This window comes from Strongylocentrotus purpuratus, unplaced genomic scaffold (genome assembly GCF_000002235.5).
Source record: "Strongylocentrotus purpuratus isolate Spur 01 unplaced genomic scaffold, Spur_5.0 spur5_scaffold_15, whole genome shotgun sequence".
Taxonomy (NCBI): Eukaryota; Metazoa; Echinodermata; class Echinoidea; order Camarodonta; family Strongylocentrotidae; genus Strongylocentrotus; species Strongylocentrotus purpuratus.
Window position 1 is genome coordinate 7245455 of NW_022145600.1, and position 16742 is coordinate 7262196.

General features: G+C 38.2%; 1 protein-coding gene across 1 annotated transcript; it reads right to left on the bottom strand.

Moving 5' to 3' along the window:
* Positions 1 to 6878: 6878 nt before the first annotated feature.
* LOC594532 (pancreatic triacylglycerol lipase) lies at positions 6879 to 14406 on the bottom strand. Its single transcript, XM_030986443.1, has 9 exons — positions 14172 to 14406; positions 13671 to 13822; positions 12935 to 13239; positions 10994 to 11100; positions 10055 to 10341; positions 9425 to 9653; positions 8538 to 8668; positions 7832 to 7995; positions 6879 to 7140 (listed from the first exon to the last, which is right to left on the bottom strand). The coding sequence occupies exons 1-9, from the start codon at positions 14404 to 14406 to the stop codon at positions 7008 to 7010; spliced, it is 1743 nt and encodes a 580-aa protein (XP_030842303.1). The 3' UTR covers positions 6879 to 7007.
* Between the last annotated feature and the right edge of the window lie 2336 nt (positions 14407 to 16742).

The window sequence follows — 16742 nt, forward strand, 5'->3', positions numbered from 1 at the left end:
TTCCAGATCAATATGGTGGGGATGAGCTCTTTGTAAAATAGCGACAGTGATATCTGAAACTACATGTGCCAAGGAGAAATGTTTGGAAATCATTGGTTGAAGCCAAGTTATGATTTAAAGGGTGTACGCCTTGCGCTGCCCATATTTGTGAAATCGACATGTTGGAGAAATCACCATGGAAACCAAGCGTACGAGGAAGTTGTGTTATGTGCTAAAATAATAAGTTCTGATATATATATGTTTCAATCTTACACATACATTAATCAATGTAAAAGGGTGTACGCCGAACGCTGCCCTTATTGTATGTGATAGGTGTTGCGAAAAACACAAGTTTGAGTTGGAGCATCGATCAGTTTTCAAAAATGGATTCAGTCATCGAAGAGAGTATTTCCAGAAACTTCAGTTTCAGCTAGTCGTATGAACGCTTGGAGATAACAGATGATTTACACAAACTCAAAACTAGAACTCAAATAGTATCCAGTGAACAGTTGAACTTTTATTTGGACCACAGACTAGATGCATGAAAGATATTGCATGAAAGATATTATATTGCATGTTATGTTTTATGTTGTTCAACAAAGTTGTTTGGAAGATAAAACATTTGGGAAAAGTTTATCGACCAGATAAATTTGTTGTTTGTTAGAAGTTGTTCTTTGAAAAAAAAAGAAAAAAAAAGGAAGAAACAAAAGCAAATGCACCAAAGCATGTTTATTTCAGTAATTCACATATGGCTGAAACACAAGAACAAAAGAAATATTACAAGAATTTTCAGTGAAACTATAGTATAAAAATAGACCAGGATAAAGTTTCATTCTGGCAAAGGAGGGATGTCATGATAATGAATATGTATCAGATTATGCAAATGTGACACCTGTGACCTCAGGAGGTCAGATCGCATGTGCGCGATGTATATGCGATACGCGTGACTTGATACCCAGTGCGGGGAATAAACACCAGACTATGGTTTATGGAATTCAACTACTTAGTTTGTTTGCACTTAATATGTGACACCCTGCATGCTGCTTCATTGTATGGACCTCTCCTACTGCCAATATCTCATACACCGATCCAAACACAACAAGGTGGAGAACCCGGTTTTGTAGTTTTTATTCCTTTTACTCACTGTGAGGAGGACCAGCAACTGAAGTGAACTTTTTTCATATCTTGTGTCTGCTGAAAACGACACCGAACACGACACCAAGTCAACCAACGACGACGACTACGACAACAATATGACGAGGGTATGGCTTCATCCTGATCGCTATGATGGAGCCTTGAGCTAGGTCGACCACGACCTCGACGACTGCGGCCCGACAACTGGCAACTGGCGGCGACGAAGACGATGATGTTAGCGCCATTCTCGAACGCATTGAGTGTGTACTGAATAGTAACCAAGACTTTATGCTGAAACCGGGATTCACAACCAGGTTCCATCATGTCATCAACCCCGTGGGTGGATATGTCCGTAAAATGGATGGTTTGCGAGATGGTGAGGCATCCTTTCGGAAAAGTTCCATCATCACCGTACCGTCGGGTAAGGAAGAATGCTATAGTTATTGCTAGATATTATGTAAACAATAATATCAAATACAAGCAATCGTCTCGCACAGACAGAGAACCTATTGCAAATGCTATAGTTATTGCTAGATATTATGTCAACAATAATATCAAATACAAGCAATCGTCTCGCACAGACAGAGAACCTACAGCGAGATTGAAAAAAGAAGCTGCAAAACTCCATGAACTGGCGGGTGTTGAATTAGGTGAAGTGGATTCCACGCATTATGCCAAATTTCAAGAGGTCTTACACCCCGAGTACAGTAGTAATCTATAGAGGTCATTTAAAGACACGTTATGATAAATGCTGGTCCCCCCGCTGAAAAAACGTTGTACTTGTATCTCACAGAATCGTCACACTACAATGTCATTAAAAACATGTCGGCATTTCTGTGTGCGAATAATTATTGTAAGAAATGTTTGGAAGTGTTCAATGACCCTTGGTATCACGAATGTTTGGAAGTGTTCAATGACCCTTAATCACGAATGTTTGGAAGTGTTCAATGACCCTTGGTATCACGAATGTTTGGAAGTGTTCAATGACCCTTGGTATCACGAATGTTTGGAAGTGTTCAATGACCCTTGGTATCACGAATGTTTGGAAGTGTTCAATGACCCTTGGTATCACGAATGTTTGGAAGTGTTCAATGACCCTCGGTATCACGAATTTTGTAAAACGTGCCCTGATGGCTTTTCCGATAATTGCGATCGTAAAGATCGAGCCAAACGCTCACCTCGGACATGTTCAAAATGTAATATGACCTTTCTAACGGAGCGCTGCTTTCAGTTGCATAGCGTTACCCCCTTCAACAACTCTACGGCCTGCAATACCAAAAACAAATGCCCAAAATGCGAGCGCGTATTTGAGTTAGAGGTGTTCCATGGTCGGGAGGATGATCATGAGTGTTAATCCCAAATATTTTGCAGAACCTGTAAAGATTATGTAGATGGCCCAACCCATGACTGTTACATGAAAGTGACAAAAGAATTTAAAGCCTTTACTATGTTCCTTCCGAGAAAGAAAAGGCAAAGAACGAAATATTTGAGAAAAAGAAAAAGAAGCATCAAAAATCAAAAGACAAGAAGTCTGGGGAGGCAGATGATTTACCCGAGTGTAAAGTGTACATCTTTTTTGTCTTTCTTTGAATGCACACAAAACACTGGATCTCATGCTCCCAATCTCGTCCACGCTACGTGGGAATGTACAAATTGTATGGATGGTCTAACCCCTCCTGACGATGACTGTTGTGCATTTTATGAGGAAGAGGGTGTTAGGGAGATTACTTTTCAACAAGGGAACGACACCTTAGACAATTTTTGTGAGTGATTATTCTCTGAACAACACGCTGCTTGTGCCGTATAGCCATTGCCCACGACACCAAAGCGTATATGACTTGTATTTTCTACTCAATCATCTTGTAAGAAAAGGGATCATCCCCGAAGTGATTATATGAACGGAGCAAAAATCATGAAACTTAAGATGGGGCTGGCAAAATTACTCAAAACGTTTGGCATCGAAGGAATGAAAAAGGGTTTCTTGCCTCATCTATTCAATACAGAGGAAAATAAAAATTATGTAGGTCACCTCCCAGACAAAAAGTACTAGGGTACAAGTTCAATGATGAAAAACGTCCTCCATGCCTTTTAATGAATGGTATGACAACATGCCCAAAGACTATACGTCTTTAATTTCCAGCATGAAATTTTGGAGTATTGTCAGAGTGACGTTAGAATATTACACGAGAGCTGTAAAATATTTAGGAAGCACTTTAAAGGTAAAGACCATTATTGGAAACGCCCCAATTTCAAAAAATGAAATGGAAGCTCTTATTACTAATCATGTGAAAGAATATGTTTTGAATATTACATGACGATAACAATTTTGACGGGAAAGGGCCTACTAATTGATATATTTGGTAAATTAGTATATCTATATACTGTTGAGAGATACAAATGCACGTGTAGCGCACGTGTGTGTAGTCCCATATACATCTTTCTGTGTACAGTGATTCTAACTTGATGAAGACTTGGCCAAATTTCTTATAATTTTGATGATTCCAGAACCTTGCCGTACATCTATGCTATATGATCAACCTTTTCTGATCGATTTCACAACGTTTCTTTCACTATGCACTTGCATGACTATAACTGGTCTTTAGCTTTAAAGAAATAAGCAAGACCAAAACTAATGAGGAGGGTATATAGACCCCTTTCTACGAAGTCTCAATCTGCCGAGTGCCTGCAGACCAGTCAGACATCCTAAAATCCTCTATTCAAATTTCCCACCTACAGTATCAATTAGATCTTGGGCCTGGCCCATGCAGTGCGAGATAACTCCTCCTAAAAACCTGTATCATCCTGTCCTTTGGACAAGTCTTTGTAAATATCGATGATCGTGATATATTCGATAACCTAAATGAGCAAGTCCGCCTTCTCCACCTGTTTCTGGAATCCTTGGCACCATTCGCTATCGGTCTTTTGGGCAGCTGTAATATACATGTGATAGAAATACGACCATATACGAAATAAGTAGATCATTAATTGTTTTTACCGTTGTTATTAATCTCGATGTAATTAAGTATTGTAAAATGCAAGTTATTGTCTTCCCATGCTCACTGTCTCACACGAGTTTGGAATTGGAATAGGGTCGAGTTGTCGGGACCATCTAAATTTCGAAATCATAAAACATATTTATATCATGTTGTATTTTGTTTTCCTTTTTATTTGAAAAGAAATGGGGAAAAATTGTAAAAGATATCACGAGGAATATAATTTATGCTCATACCTGTATCATATATCAGGTGAGACATGCAGTAGTATTTTAATTTGTGTCATTCCTGGTTATTGTTATCTTACTCTTACATTCAATTATCTATATATATTACACTTTAACTTTGAAAGTTATAATCTATTATTCTAATGTATACAACATTGAGCATGATCCTATCTGTTTGAATTAAAATCAATAAAGTTTGAATTTGAATTTACACATGATGTGATTCGTCTCCTCTTGTAATATTCTCTTCGTACGCGTGTATACCGTAGCTGTTTTTATGAAAAGGGCGTTTCTCCTCCGCCCTTTATAGCTTTATAGCTTTTCCCTTGATTTCCCCTAATTTGTTTTACTCCCAGTTCGTGCCCCGTCAAGCCCCAGCCAGTTCATGCCTGTCGACCCTCCCCTTTCCCAATCCTGTCGCAATTCTATGACGTCATGGTTGGTTATAGAGCATCTCCATGACGTCACAGATATCTTTAATCTTAATTTATTCATAATTTAAGCATATTTATGGATTGATAATCATATCTATACTTCATACATGGTATGGATTTACATATTTCATAATTCATTTCATAATTCATATTACATAGGCCTAAAACAAATAATACACTTATGACTCAATCATTCTTAATCGTTCTTATTTACTTACGGAAATTAAGAATAAAACTCATTTGGATACAAAGTAACAGTTTGTTTCAGTTCTTTATTCATTGGTTATTAGTGTAGTTGATTTTTAAAGAAAAGGATAAGGAGCATACTTGCGTTAACCTGAATAATGTTGCATTAAGGTTCGTTAACATTTGTTTGATTTTCACTGTTTTTTGTTTTATTATATGTGTTTAGAATAGACTCAGTGTTATAGTATTATTATTATAAGTGTTATCAGTTTGTGCTTCTAGTATGTGTTAGAATATTAGTGATTTACCTGTAGTTAATTTGAAGATGTGTGTGTGAGAGAGAGAGAGAGAGAGAGAGAGAGAGAGAGAGAGAGAGATTTAAGAGGAATTGGAACAATAATCCCACCTTTCGCTATAGAGTACATACAATTAACTAGGTTTCGTTTTCTAAAGAAAGGGGATGTCGTGTAGTATTGTCCCAAAACCCACTTAAGTACCCTCATATTTATTCCCTTACAAGATGCCCAGTTTGAGATGCACTTAAAAAGCCAAGTATATAAACTATATAATCCTTCCCCATAGAAAGACCAAGCGCATTCATAATCCACTTCACAGGTTTAAGCCCCATACATAAAACTACCAAGTTTCTATTGTTATGGCAAGTCCATTTATTCCTTTGTTTTGGTGGCCCTCATTCATGTCTTTGTTCCCTTGACACAATGTAAAAGGTTCTACCGTTCAATTATGCTCGTTACGAAAAGCATTTTAAATTGAATTTTCCAAGTTCATTTATTGGCATGAATTTAAAAGAGAACTACGCTATCGCCATATAACCTAAGGCCATTAACAAAAATACACATGTTTAGCGTCCCCACCCGCTTCCTTTTGGGGGCCGCCTCCTATTTTTTTTATTTTTTATTTTTTATTTATTTATTTATTTTTAATAATTTTTTTCTTCTTCAATGAATCAAAACATGAAAAATATACTGCTAAAATGATCTATTTCTGATTTTTTTTTTTTTTAATAAAAAATTATACCGGCGGCCATCTTAAAAAATAGCCCGACTGTCAGGAAAAATGTACCGAGCGGCCATTTAAAAAAAAAAGAAGGGCCTCCTCCTTCCTATTTTTCAAAAAGGCAGGACGCGAAACATGTTTTTTTTTTTTGGGGGGGGGGGGGGCCTTATGACATTGAGAAACAAAAGATCAAACAGATTTGTTTGATTAATTACGTCAATACATCAATTTAATGTGGATTTCAAAAACATTAATTTATTTAGATTTAGGGATAAGTATTGATTTCATAATATGTAACGCATGAACATAACTTTACATTTCTCTCTAGTCGGACTATACAAAACGAAATTTGAATATTATTCTAACTTTCACTTTTTTATCATTATAAAAAAGTGTTTTGGTATTCAATTTTTTTTCATAAAGTTGCAGGTCGATTTGGCATCGTACAATTAATCATTTCAATGTTGTATCATTATCATGAAGAATCGGAAGATAATATGAAGTTATTCCTAAATTGATATCTCTTTGAATGAGAGCACGATAATTATAAAGAGATTATAAACATAAATTATACAAATAAAAACGACCTCGGGGACTATTTAACCTAAAACTTGTAAAATAACAAGTTTTCAATGAAAGATGATAGCAAAAAATCACAAATTTGTTATCATTATATGTATTTATTTTATTGTACATTCATGTATTTTTATATACGTTATATTTCTTGTGGAATGAAGTTTAATAAATTGAAACAGTAATTGATTCTCCCACAAAAGCAAAAAATAGACAACACAGTTATTGTATTCCCCGACAACTACAACTCAGAATAGTTCCCCCCCCCCCCCCCCCAAAAAAAAATACTCTTAAGGAAACTATCACCCTGGAAAAGTTATTGACCCCCGAAGGGGACATTTTGGGGGATAGTAATTGTCCTCGCACTATTGTCCGAGGGGATAATTTCTGGGATGATTGTCCGGGTTAGTTGTCCGTCCGGGAGGGTATATTCACTGTCCTGGAAATCTGTCTTGATCAATATTCTATTCTATACAGTAGAGAGACTCGGCGTTTGTACGGAGGTAGTATGAACCTTTTATCGGGTTGATCTCAGCATTGATGCCCATTGACGGGCAGCCCTCATCACCGCACGAATTGCATCGACCGAGACGATAGCTGACAAAGAATAAGATTGGGATACCAATATCAATACTTTTTTAAAAATGAATAACGTGTTTAGGATGTTTATTTACATGACTTCCATTTTGAAGAGGTGAAAAATTGCAAATTAATAGTTCATAACAGTTATCACAAGGAAATGGTGTCATCAATTAGCTTTGTCTTTTTAATGTGACCATTTCTGTGTTTGTCATCTTTGCATTCTTCATTTCTTTTTGATTCATTCTGACCCTCTCTCTCTCTCTCTCTCTCTTGCTTCTCTCTCTCTCTCTCTCTCTCTCTCTCTCTCTCAGTGCACCTCTATTCTTCACTCTAACCATCTCTCAATCAACCTCTCCCTCTCTATATTCCTCTATTCTTTTCTCTAACCTTCTTATCACCCCTCTCTCTCCCCTTTTTTTCTCCCTCGCCTCCCTTCGATCCCCTCTCTGTATTTCTCTATTATTCTCTTTAACCGTCTCTCACTCTATCTTTCTCTCTCTCTCTCCCCTCCCTCTCTTTCTTTTTCCTCCCTTCCCCTTTCTCTATTTCTCCATTCTTCTCTCTAACCGTCTGTCCATCTCCCCTCTCTCTCTTTTTCTGTCGCCTCCTTCCCCTCTCCTAACCCCCTCTTTTTCTCTCTCTAACCGTCTCTCCACCCTCTCCTTCTCTCCTTCTCAATAATTCTTCTCTCTGGCTTAACCCTTACCTATTCCAGTCCGAGCACGGATAGGATGTAAACTGACAGTCTTTGTTGATCAAGCTCTCTAGGAAGTAGTCTCTTCCTCTCATATGACTGCATACAGAGACAACATCAAGAGAGCATCCTTCCTGGTCCGAACCGCCATTGGGATAGAAATCCATGTGACCGAACTGAAAAATAAAATAAGAACAAAAATCGGCAACATTAGATTAAAGGGATCCGATAACGTTGTTTCAGATTCTGAAACAAAATTCTGGATTTAGCTCATGCTGCAATGATAATTATAAACCTTTAGGTCAGTCAGGAACCCCATAACTTTTACAAGCCGATCGCCTGTCTGATTATCAAGATATTTATGATTGGAATTACACATCTTACACTACAGTCTATTGGGGATAACGTATGGTAAAACCGGTCACTCAAAGATTTTTACTTTTTTGAGGCACTTCTTGATCATTTTGAAGCGCAATTTTTTAGGGCGTCAATATTACACCATATCACAGACACTGACAACATGTAGGGCCGTGTATCTCAGATTTAACATTGTTAAACGATCCCTTTAAGATGGTCAACTCCTTTTATCGAAAAAGAAGAATCACACATGAATAAAAGGGGAATCAAACCGAGAAAAATAAATTGAAATTAAAAATAAAATTAAATTAAATCTCAATCTGAAGCAAATTACAAACAACTACAACAATAAGAAACATACCGGTGTTTGTGTTCCATATCCAACTGGTCTCCCGTCGGTGTGTATCACATCTACCAAAATCGCATCACTTTTATCCAGTCTACATTCAGGGACGTCAGTGTTCTGAAAACCTGGTCCAGCAGGGTCGAGACCTATAATGAAGATTAGACCCTGATAATTTTGTTTACATCGAGTTATCATTATATAGTTCAATTTGTAATACTTTTGTTATGAAGCCATCTTAATTTTTTTCAAACAAAAAATTCTCCATTTTGATTTTGATATTAAAATGATTACTGCGACGGTGTATCATTTTTGCAAGTTGTAATGAATAAATAGAGAAAATCTAAACAATGAAAACGGTCAAAGTATCATAAAAAAACGGACGAAAAATAAGAAAGTTATGGAATTTGGGCCGAACTTGGACAATCCTCGTCTTTCAAACTTTACTATCTAATAGCACGTACTGCATTTTGCAATATATTTTTGTTTTCAATCTTATGCAGGTCCTCCATTCCGGTTATATGTGTTGTAAATTTCATTTAAAATCAAATACCATAACGCATAACGGCTTTGATATGACCAGATTCAAATTGAAAAAAATATAGTGTTTAATTTCATGGTAAACAGGAGAGGATATATTACAACAAAAAATAGTCGATCTGTTTACGTTTTGTTTCATGCCTTTAAAATACTTTCGTTATGGTCGTTTAGCATTTTATTTTCGTTTTTTCTATCATTATACAATCGCGTTTGTTGGTTTTTGATTTTTTTCATGAGAACATAAAATGAATGTAGTAGTAGTAGTAGTGGTGGTTATTTTTACGTGACTGCTAAGAAAGCATAAATGCTTGTTAGTAAGCAATTAGAGGGCCGACGGCTTTAGAACCTCTCCGAGGGATACTTACCAGTAATCCTGCCTAGACCAGGGATCTCTTGCCCTACGTACCCGGCTACATGCCCGCCAAGGCTGTACCCCATGATGTGGAAGTCCCGGTAGTACGCTCCGAACTCCCTGTTGAACGCCTGGACGAGGAGACTGAGCTGGCGACCCACCACCCGGGCGTTCTGCATGGCCCGTGGGTAGAGGGTGACGGCCCCTTCTCGCCAGTCGAGCAGGATGAAATTCACATCTTCCTGACGGTGAAGAGAATGATACAAGCCGATCGAGTAAAGACTGTTTAATCTCCTCTAAAGATGAGATAATAGGCCTATATGCAGGGCCGTAGGGGAGGGGGGGGGGCACATACATGTAATTGATCGACGCCCTGGGGAGGGGTCTAAGAAAGTTCTACCGATCTTGGAAATTTTTGGAGGGCACGTGCCCCCCCCCCCCTGCCGATATGACACATCGCTTGCACTTGCATAAAGCTCGTTGTACATAAGTGATTGCAATTTGAAAAGTACATATATGTTTTTATCAATAGGCAAATAGGCTAATTGCATTCACTGGCGCATCTGATTAGCGCATTAATTAGCGTAATCGGAATGACGCCTCGTTCAGTGTGCACCGGGCTCTAGAAAGTAAAATATCTTACCCTGGCAATGAAGGCATCCTTAAACTCGGCGTAGATAGGCTCCGAATAGTTCCCTAGGAATCCGTGCGTCAAAATCTTCGTCTTCTTCTTGGGATCAAAGTTCGAGTTCCGAATGGACCCGACGTCATTCCAGAATAGCTCATAGGGCGTGTCGCGATTGCGGCGCGTGTAGAGGTAAAAATGGAGGTCGATTTCCTCCAATGTTTGTGGCGGGAAACGGTATTTATGGCACTCGAGGTCGTCTGTAAAGCAGCCCAGGCCGTCGTAACAGATCTCCTCGGCTTGAACTTGGAAGGGGGGGGGGGGGGGGGAAAGAGATAGTTTATCATTGACAAACGAAATTCTTCATTAATTTCACAATTTCAGGGGGTGGGGTTGAAGTATTTGTTATGATTAAAAACATAGGGGACCTATACAAGACTAGACCGGGATTTGCCGAATAGCTTGAATGAATGGAAGAGAAGAAAGACAGAGGGAAGGAAAAGATAAAGAAGAGGAAGAGAATGAAAAAGAAGAGAAGAAGAAGGAGGATAAGAAGGAGAAGAAAGAGAAGAAGAAGAAAATTAAGAAGAAGAAAAAGGAGAGTGAGAAAGAAAAAAGAAGAAAAAGAAGAAGCAACTAATATCTATTTTATGCACGGACCCATGTACCATAATCTACGAAATATGAATTTTCTTTTTCTTTTTTAATTTCAGCAAAGTTTTTTAGAAAATGAAAAATTTAATATTTTCATTTGGTTAGACAAATTGTGTCAATTATCGACAAATCAATAACTGATAACCTTCACAGGCCTGTTATCATGACCATCACAAATGAATGAAACTCGATACAAATTGTTATTATTCCCGTAAGAGTACCCCAACAAATCCAAACTGTTATCATATTTGTCTCGAAAAATATAGAATACTTCGTTCAAATAAAATGAGGGGCATAACTCACCAAGATACACATGAAAGAAAGCGAAGAGTAGAACCAAGATGTTCATGATTGCCTTTAAATCTTTAAGTATCGAGAAAACTTGCAGTGTCTTCTGGTTTCGTCTGAGGCTTTACGAGTATGATGGAATTGTAAATAACATGGCCCGATCAACAACTGACCAAGACTGATTCTTTTGCAAAAATTCTCCTGAGAAAAATTGCATCTGTTACTTTATATTAGCCATAAGAAGATTAGCATATCTTCGCTTCAAGAGTGTCTCATCGTAAATGTAAATATTCTTCTTTTCTTTGTATAGGGGCAAACGCCCATTTTTTTGTTACTTAATAAAATATATTAATGTTTCAACATTTTACTTCGTGGGAAGTAGATAATGTTCATACTACAGGCAGATCGCTAGGTGTGAAACGCGTTTATAGTTTCTGAGATGCAACGACGTTGTGCAGCATCTTAGTAATAAAAACATAGATTATTACAAAACAATAAAATCACAAATATACATATATTCATGAAAACAATATGAATATTGAGGGTATAAAGTGAATCATAATATCTGTAGGCCTACTCTAGCGTCCCCAACCAGCCCAATCACAACACCATTGATTCTATAGATGAATAAGCGTGAATATAATTGTTATTGAGAAGCATATTCTAGTGAAATATATCTTCTTTCGAAAAGTTTCGAAAATAAATGAACAAAAACACACACAAACGAACAGGTCATTACATAACATATGTAAAGCGCTTATTGGTACGTATCTAATCGCCGCACAATAATTCTGATCCCCCCCCCCCGATCATTGGAAGCTAGAAATTATTATTTTTATACAATAGTCCACACGCTCCGCTCCCTGGGGAGTACCCCGGTGCCATTTTACAAGTGCACAGAAGCCAATTAAACCACATAAAAGTTTGTAGCCTACCGGGTATCCATTTAAAACCTGGAAGAAGAGTGGCAAATATAGATAATGGTCTTAATTGCAAACGGACACCAGTGCCGTGCCGGGTCTCAAATCCCTATCATAGGGCTTATCGTCATGATCGTTATAATCTTTAATTTTATTATCTTTCATCCTCAACGTAATCGCTGTGATTACCCAAACACCAACACCACCACCACCATCATCGATGTCATCATCACACAACCATGGCCGACGTCACCATTTAAGTACCATTGCAATCAACATCAAGATTATTATCAGCGGTAATGCATCATTTATTATTGTCATCATTGTCATTATGACGTATGTCGCTACCTTCAGTCTTAAGGCCTGACATATCATGAAGCGGTAAATCCGCGGCGGTTTAAAACAAAAGCGTGTACATGAATGGCAACTGCGCTCAACAAAGGTCCTAGAAGGTGTTCACTGAGCTCTGTGTTATAAGATACAGATAAATAAAGCGAATAACAATTACATCATTATATTAAAACAAAATGATATTCCCGCAGTTTACCGTGTCATATTTGAACAAGGCTGTAGATTCTAAACATACTTTGTACATTCCCCCATTGAACCCAGTGCCATTTCTTTTCATTTACTGGAGGCCATACAAATATTTTTCTAAGAAAAAAGAAATACAAAAAAAAAATGTATTGAATATACACTGGTGCCCTGCCATTATAATTATACCCCAGCAATGGCAAGCTACACAAATACACCCGGTTGAAGAATGGCAAATGTGGATTAATATCTTGCCAAAGGACATTAGTGCCGGGCTGAGACTCGAACCATCGGCCCTTGGATTGTGAATCAAGTGAATTAACCACTATACACCTCAATGACAACTAGTTTTCTATGTTAGCTATATCTGCTCTTTATTCGGCAAACAAATTTAATCCAAAATTCTTTATGGTCCAGTTTATATTTTGCACATTTTTCTTCATCTGTGACGAACTAGATCTGTTTATTTTCATCTTAAATCTTCCGGCATAATATATCTTGTCAGTCCTGAAAGCAATACGGCGATCGCGGATTGGTCTGCAGGTAGAATTTACCGGTGACCGCGGTATTCTGATCGGCGTGGTAACCCATAACGGCGCAACCGCTTTCTCCGCAGTCACCGCATTCACCCGCCGTAAACATTCTCCAGCTATCGCACGGATACGCGGTAAAACTGCACGCGGTTGACCGCGCGCTCTCGCTGAATAGAGCAACCGCTCGCATGTGACTGCAGCCTGAGAGGAGGTCGGACTCGGAGCAACCGGGCTGGGTTCGACCGCCGTTTGGGTAAAAGTCCTGATGCCCCATCTGTGAAATAAACGGAATATGATAATGGTTAGATGAAGGGAAGGGGAAGAGTATTAAATCACGAGCAAATAGATATTTGAGATTGTCTTATGTCAAAGATGATAAAGGTTTTTCCCAGAGATTGTAACAACGTGGCTAAGATTATGATGATGATGATGATGATGATAATACTAATAATAATGATAATAATAATATTGATGATTATAAAGATAGTCTTTTACCGGACTTAAATTTTGAAGGACTGTATCAAATTGAATGAAATAAGAGAAGAAAGCAACATGCATATGGAAAGGAACGGAGCTACGCAGTACTAAATATGAATCCGTGTTTAGATTCATTCTCAAGGGTATACGGAGAAGGGTTGTGATGACTTGGATGTTTCTGTGCGTTGTTCTTATTGAAAAAGAACAAAACAAAACAAAGAAACAAACCTGTTGCATCTGTCCCAGTCCTGTGATGTCATTTGAATCTGTGTGCATGACGTCGACAAAGATGGCGTCCGTAGGATCGAGACGACACGCTGGTCCGTTGTTCCGGAAGTCGAGACCCTCGTCACGAAAGTATGGACCAGCGGGGTCGAGACCTAGAACAAGATTAAACAATTATTTTTGGTTTATTTCTGATGCCTAATTCTGGGTTGTTTAGGAGGCTAGGGGTATTTTATGAGATGGTGTTTGTAAGGGGTCACTCTAGAGGCGGCTTGTGGAGGGAAAGGAATGGTTAAGGGAATGAGAAGCTCAGGGAATCTGAGTTGTTTGACAGTGGATAATATGGATTTTGAAAAGGGGGCGGACTCTTCCCCGGAAAAGGAAGGGGATTTATTTAACAAGCTCTTTGAAATCACCTGCTTACTTACGAGCATACACATTCTTTCCTCACAGTTAGGTAAAACCAACCAACCAACCAACCAACCAAACTCATATTTTACCCACCTGTTATTCTTCCGATACCGGGTTGAAACTCGCCGGCGTACCCCACGGCATGTGCCCCTAGACTCATTCCTATCAAATGGACGTCCCTGTAATACATGCCGGTCTCGAGGTTGAGGAAGCGGGCCAGGAGACCGATCTCTCGCCCTACTACCCGGGTGTTCTGATGGCACTTGCTGTAGAGACCTAATGCACCTTCACCCCAGTCCACGCATATGACGTTTGAGTCTTCCTGCATTCGATGATGGTTGAGGGAATAGATACGAACAAAGGAACAATATCAACAAGACTTTCGAGAAATAATCCTTAGGCAATTTCAGCCATGTGCGTCAGCTTTTGAAAATTTGCGAACGCCGGTACGTGGGCATAATCCGAACGTTGTTTCCAAAGCACATTGGTGTCATGAAATTGCTCTAAACACGATTTTTCGAAAGTCCTTGCGATTATGTTAAACAGAACGAGAAAAAAAACACGACAAACCAACATCATTTTGTGACGTCACAGTAGGTCGATAATGATAATGTCTTTCACTGCCTTGATATTAGCTGTTTGCATTTTTTTTTTTAAATATTCCTATTTTACAGAATGCAGTTAAACAATAATACTTAAAGGTTATATTAGGGGATAAAACAAATATACATCAACTTCATTCGAGATATTGGGTAAATCGACCACCGGAATGTTATTTAGGCCTACTTGCGGGTCTCACCTCGAAATCACATATTCAATAGTCTCTCAAACCAGTACATATTTTGATAATTTAATTGGTTTCGTTTGCTAGATATATTTGAAAGTTGATGTCAAAAATAGGATATAGCCAACAGGACAAGAAAGAATAAAACGATATCAAGAGAAAATGCACCTACCGCCTCTAGAAGGGCGTTCTTTTTACCCAGCTCCCACGAAGTGAACGAATCGGAAGTATAACCGTGAGACGAGAATATCGTCTTCTTCATCGAGTCGAAGTTTGACGCTCGGAGACCGTCGACATCGCCTCGTCTTAGTTCCTGAGGTTCGAACTGATTACGTCTCGTGTAGAGAAAGAACCGGGTGTTGATTTCGGATGGTGGTTCGGGCGGGAAGCCTAACCAATGGCAATCTTCGTCCGTAAAACATCCGACATCATCGTAGCAAATTTCTTCGGATAAAACTTTAAATGAAAGGGGCATGATGAAAATGGAAACGAAAATATCAGTTATTGTTCATTGGAAATGTCCCCATGATAATTAAGCTCATCTTCTGCGTCTTTTCTTTCTAACAACAGAAGAGCTTGTTGTTCTTAATGCTGTTCTGTTACACATATCCTTTGCCTTCATTTAAAGGCAAACAGTTCTTTCCCGAGCAAAACAGTTATTCATTATTAATCAAGTCATGTTTAACCTAAACTATTTGTTTTCGCTCGGGTTTATAACCTTGTTGAATCTACGATAGTATTTAGCCAAAAGTGGTACATGGAATATTACTTTCTGGGAAAAATATAAAGATATCATACAAAACATTATAAAATTTGCAACGATCCAGTTTATCCCATCATACCCAAACCAAAAACCTGCCCGTTATTGATACACAGCCCCGGGTATACGTTGGTGCATATACTCGAGATTCATAAGAGCAATTTTCCCACAATATAAATATCTTACCTTGTCTTGAGGCAAAGCTAAGCCAGATCAAAATTATGAAGTGGAAATCCATAATAAACATGTAAAACACATCACTCTGTTGTACTTTTCGACCAAATGTGACCACTCAATATTTGTTTCGGTAAAAAAAAAAAAATGACGATGATTAGTATTATCCGGGTACATGTAAATCATTATCAAATATTTAAGTAGATATATATACCGAATCTGAAGCTTAGAACTGTGTGTACCTTTACATCTGTTATCTGATAATATTGTCGAAAAGGATAAGGAACCTCGTCATAATCTCCAAGCTGAACAAAGTCAACTGTGAGGGTAAAATACTAAGATGAGGACTAGAGAGAGAGGGGGAATTGGATGGAGGGAGAGAGGAGAGGAAGAGAGAAAGAGAGAAAGAGAGAGAAAGAGAGAGAGAGAGAGAGAGGAAGAGAGAGAGAGAGAGAGAGAGAGGGACAGTGTGAAGTATTCGTGACAGAAAGCAGAACGGGAGAGACTAGGGAAAGATAGAGAGAACATAGAACAATGAGAGAGAGAGAGAGAGAGAGAGGACGAGAGTTAGAAAAATAACGAATAAAACGTTTCTTTTTTTTGGCTTGATGGATATTTTGTTATAATTTCTCTCACACGGTTTTTCCCCTCTTCTTTTCTTTTCCTTTTTTACCCTTTCCTTGTACTCTCTTCACTGTTCTATTTTCTTACTCCAAGTATTTTTCTTGTTTTCCTCTCCTGCTCACACCTCTCTTTTTTTAAATACTTTTTCATACTTTTCGCTTTGTTTTCTTCTCCTCTCCTCTACTTTATTCACTCTCTCCTTTTCTCTCCTCTACACATTGTCTTCTTTTCCCTTCTTCACTCACTTCGACTGTTTCTGTAAAATATTAATTCATATCTGAATTAAAACTATACAAAATACAAAGGCACTCACTAACTAAAG

Bases quoted from the DNA above. Each gene is read 5' to 3' on its own strand.
- LOC594532 (XM_030986443.1), bottom strand. From the start codon at position 14,406: ATGCAGGAAGACTCAAACGTCATATGCGTGGACTGGGGTGAAGGTGCA. The intron at 13,240-13,670 runs GTTTGTTTCTTT...TTTATTTCACAG, and splicing joins GACTGGGACAGATGCAACAG to ATGGGGCATCAGGACTTTTA. The intron at 11,101-12,934 runs ACAAGATATATT...ATACTCGTAAAG, and splicing joins CCGTATTGCTTTCAGGACTG to CCTCAGACGAAACCAGAAGA.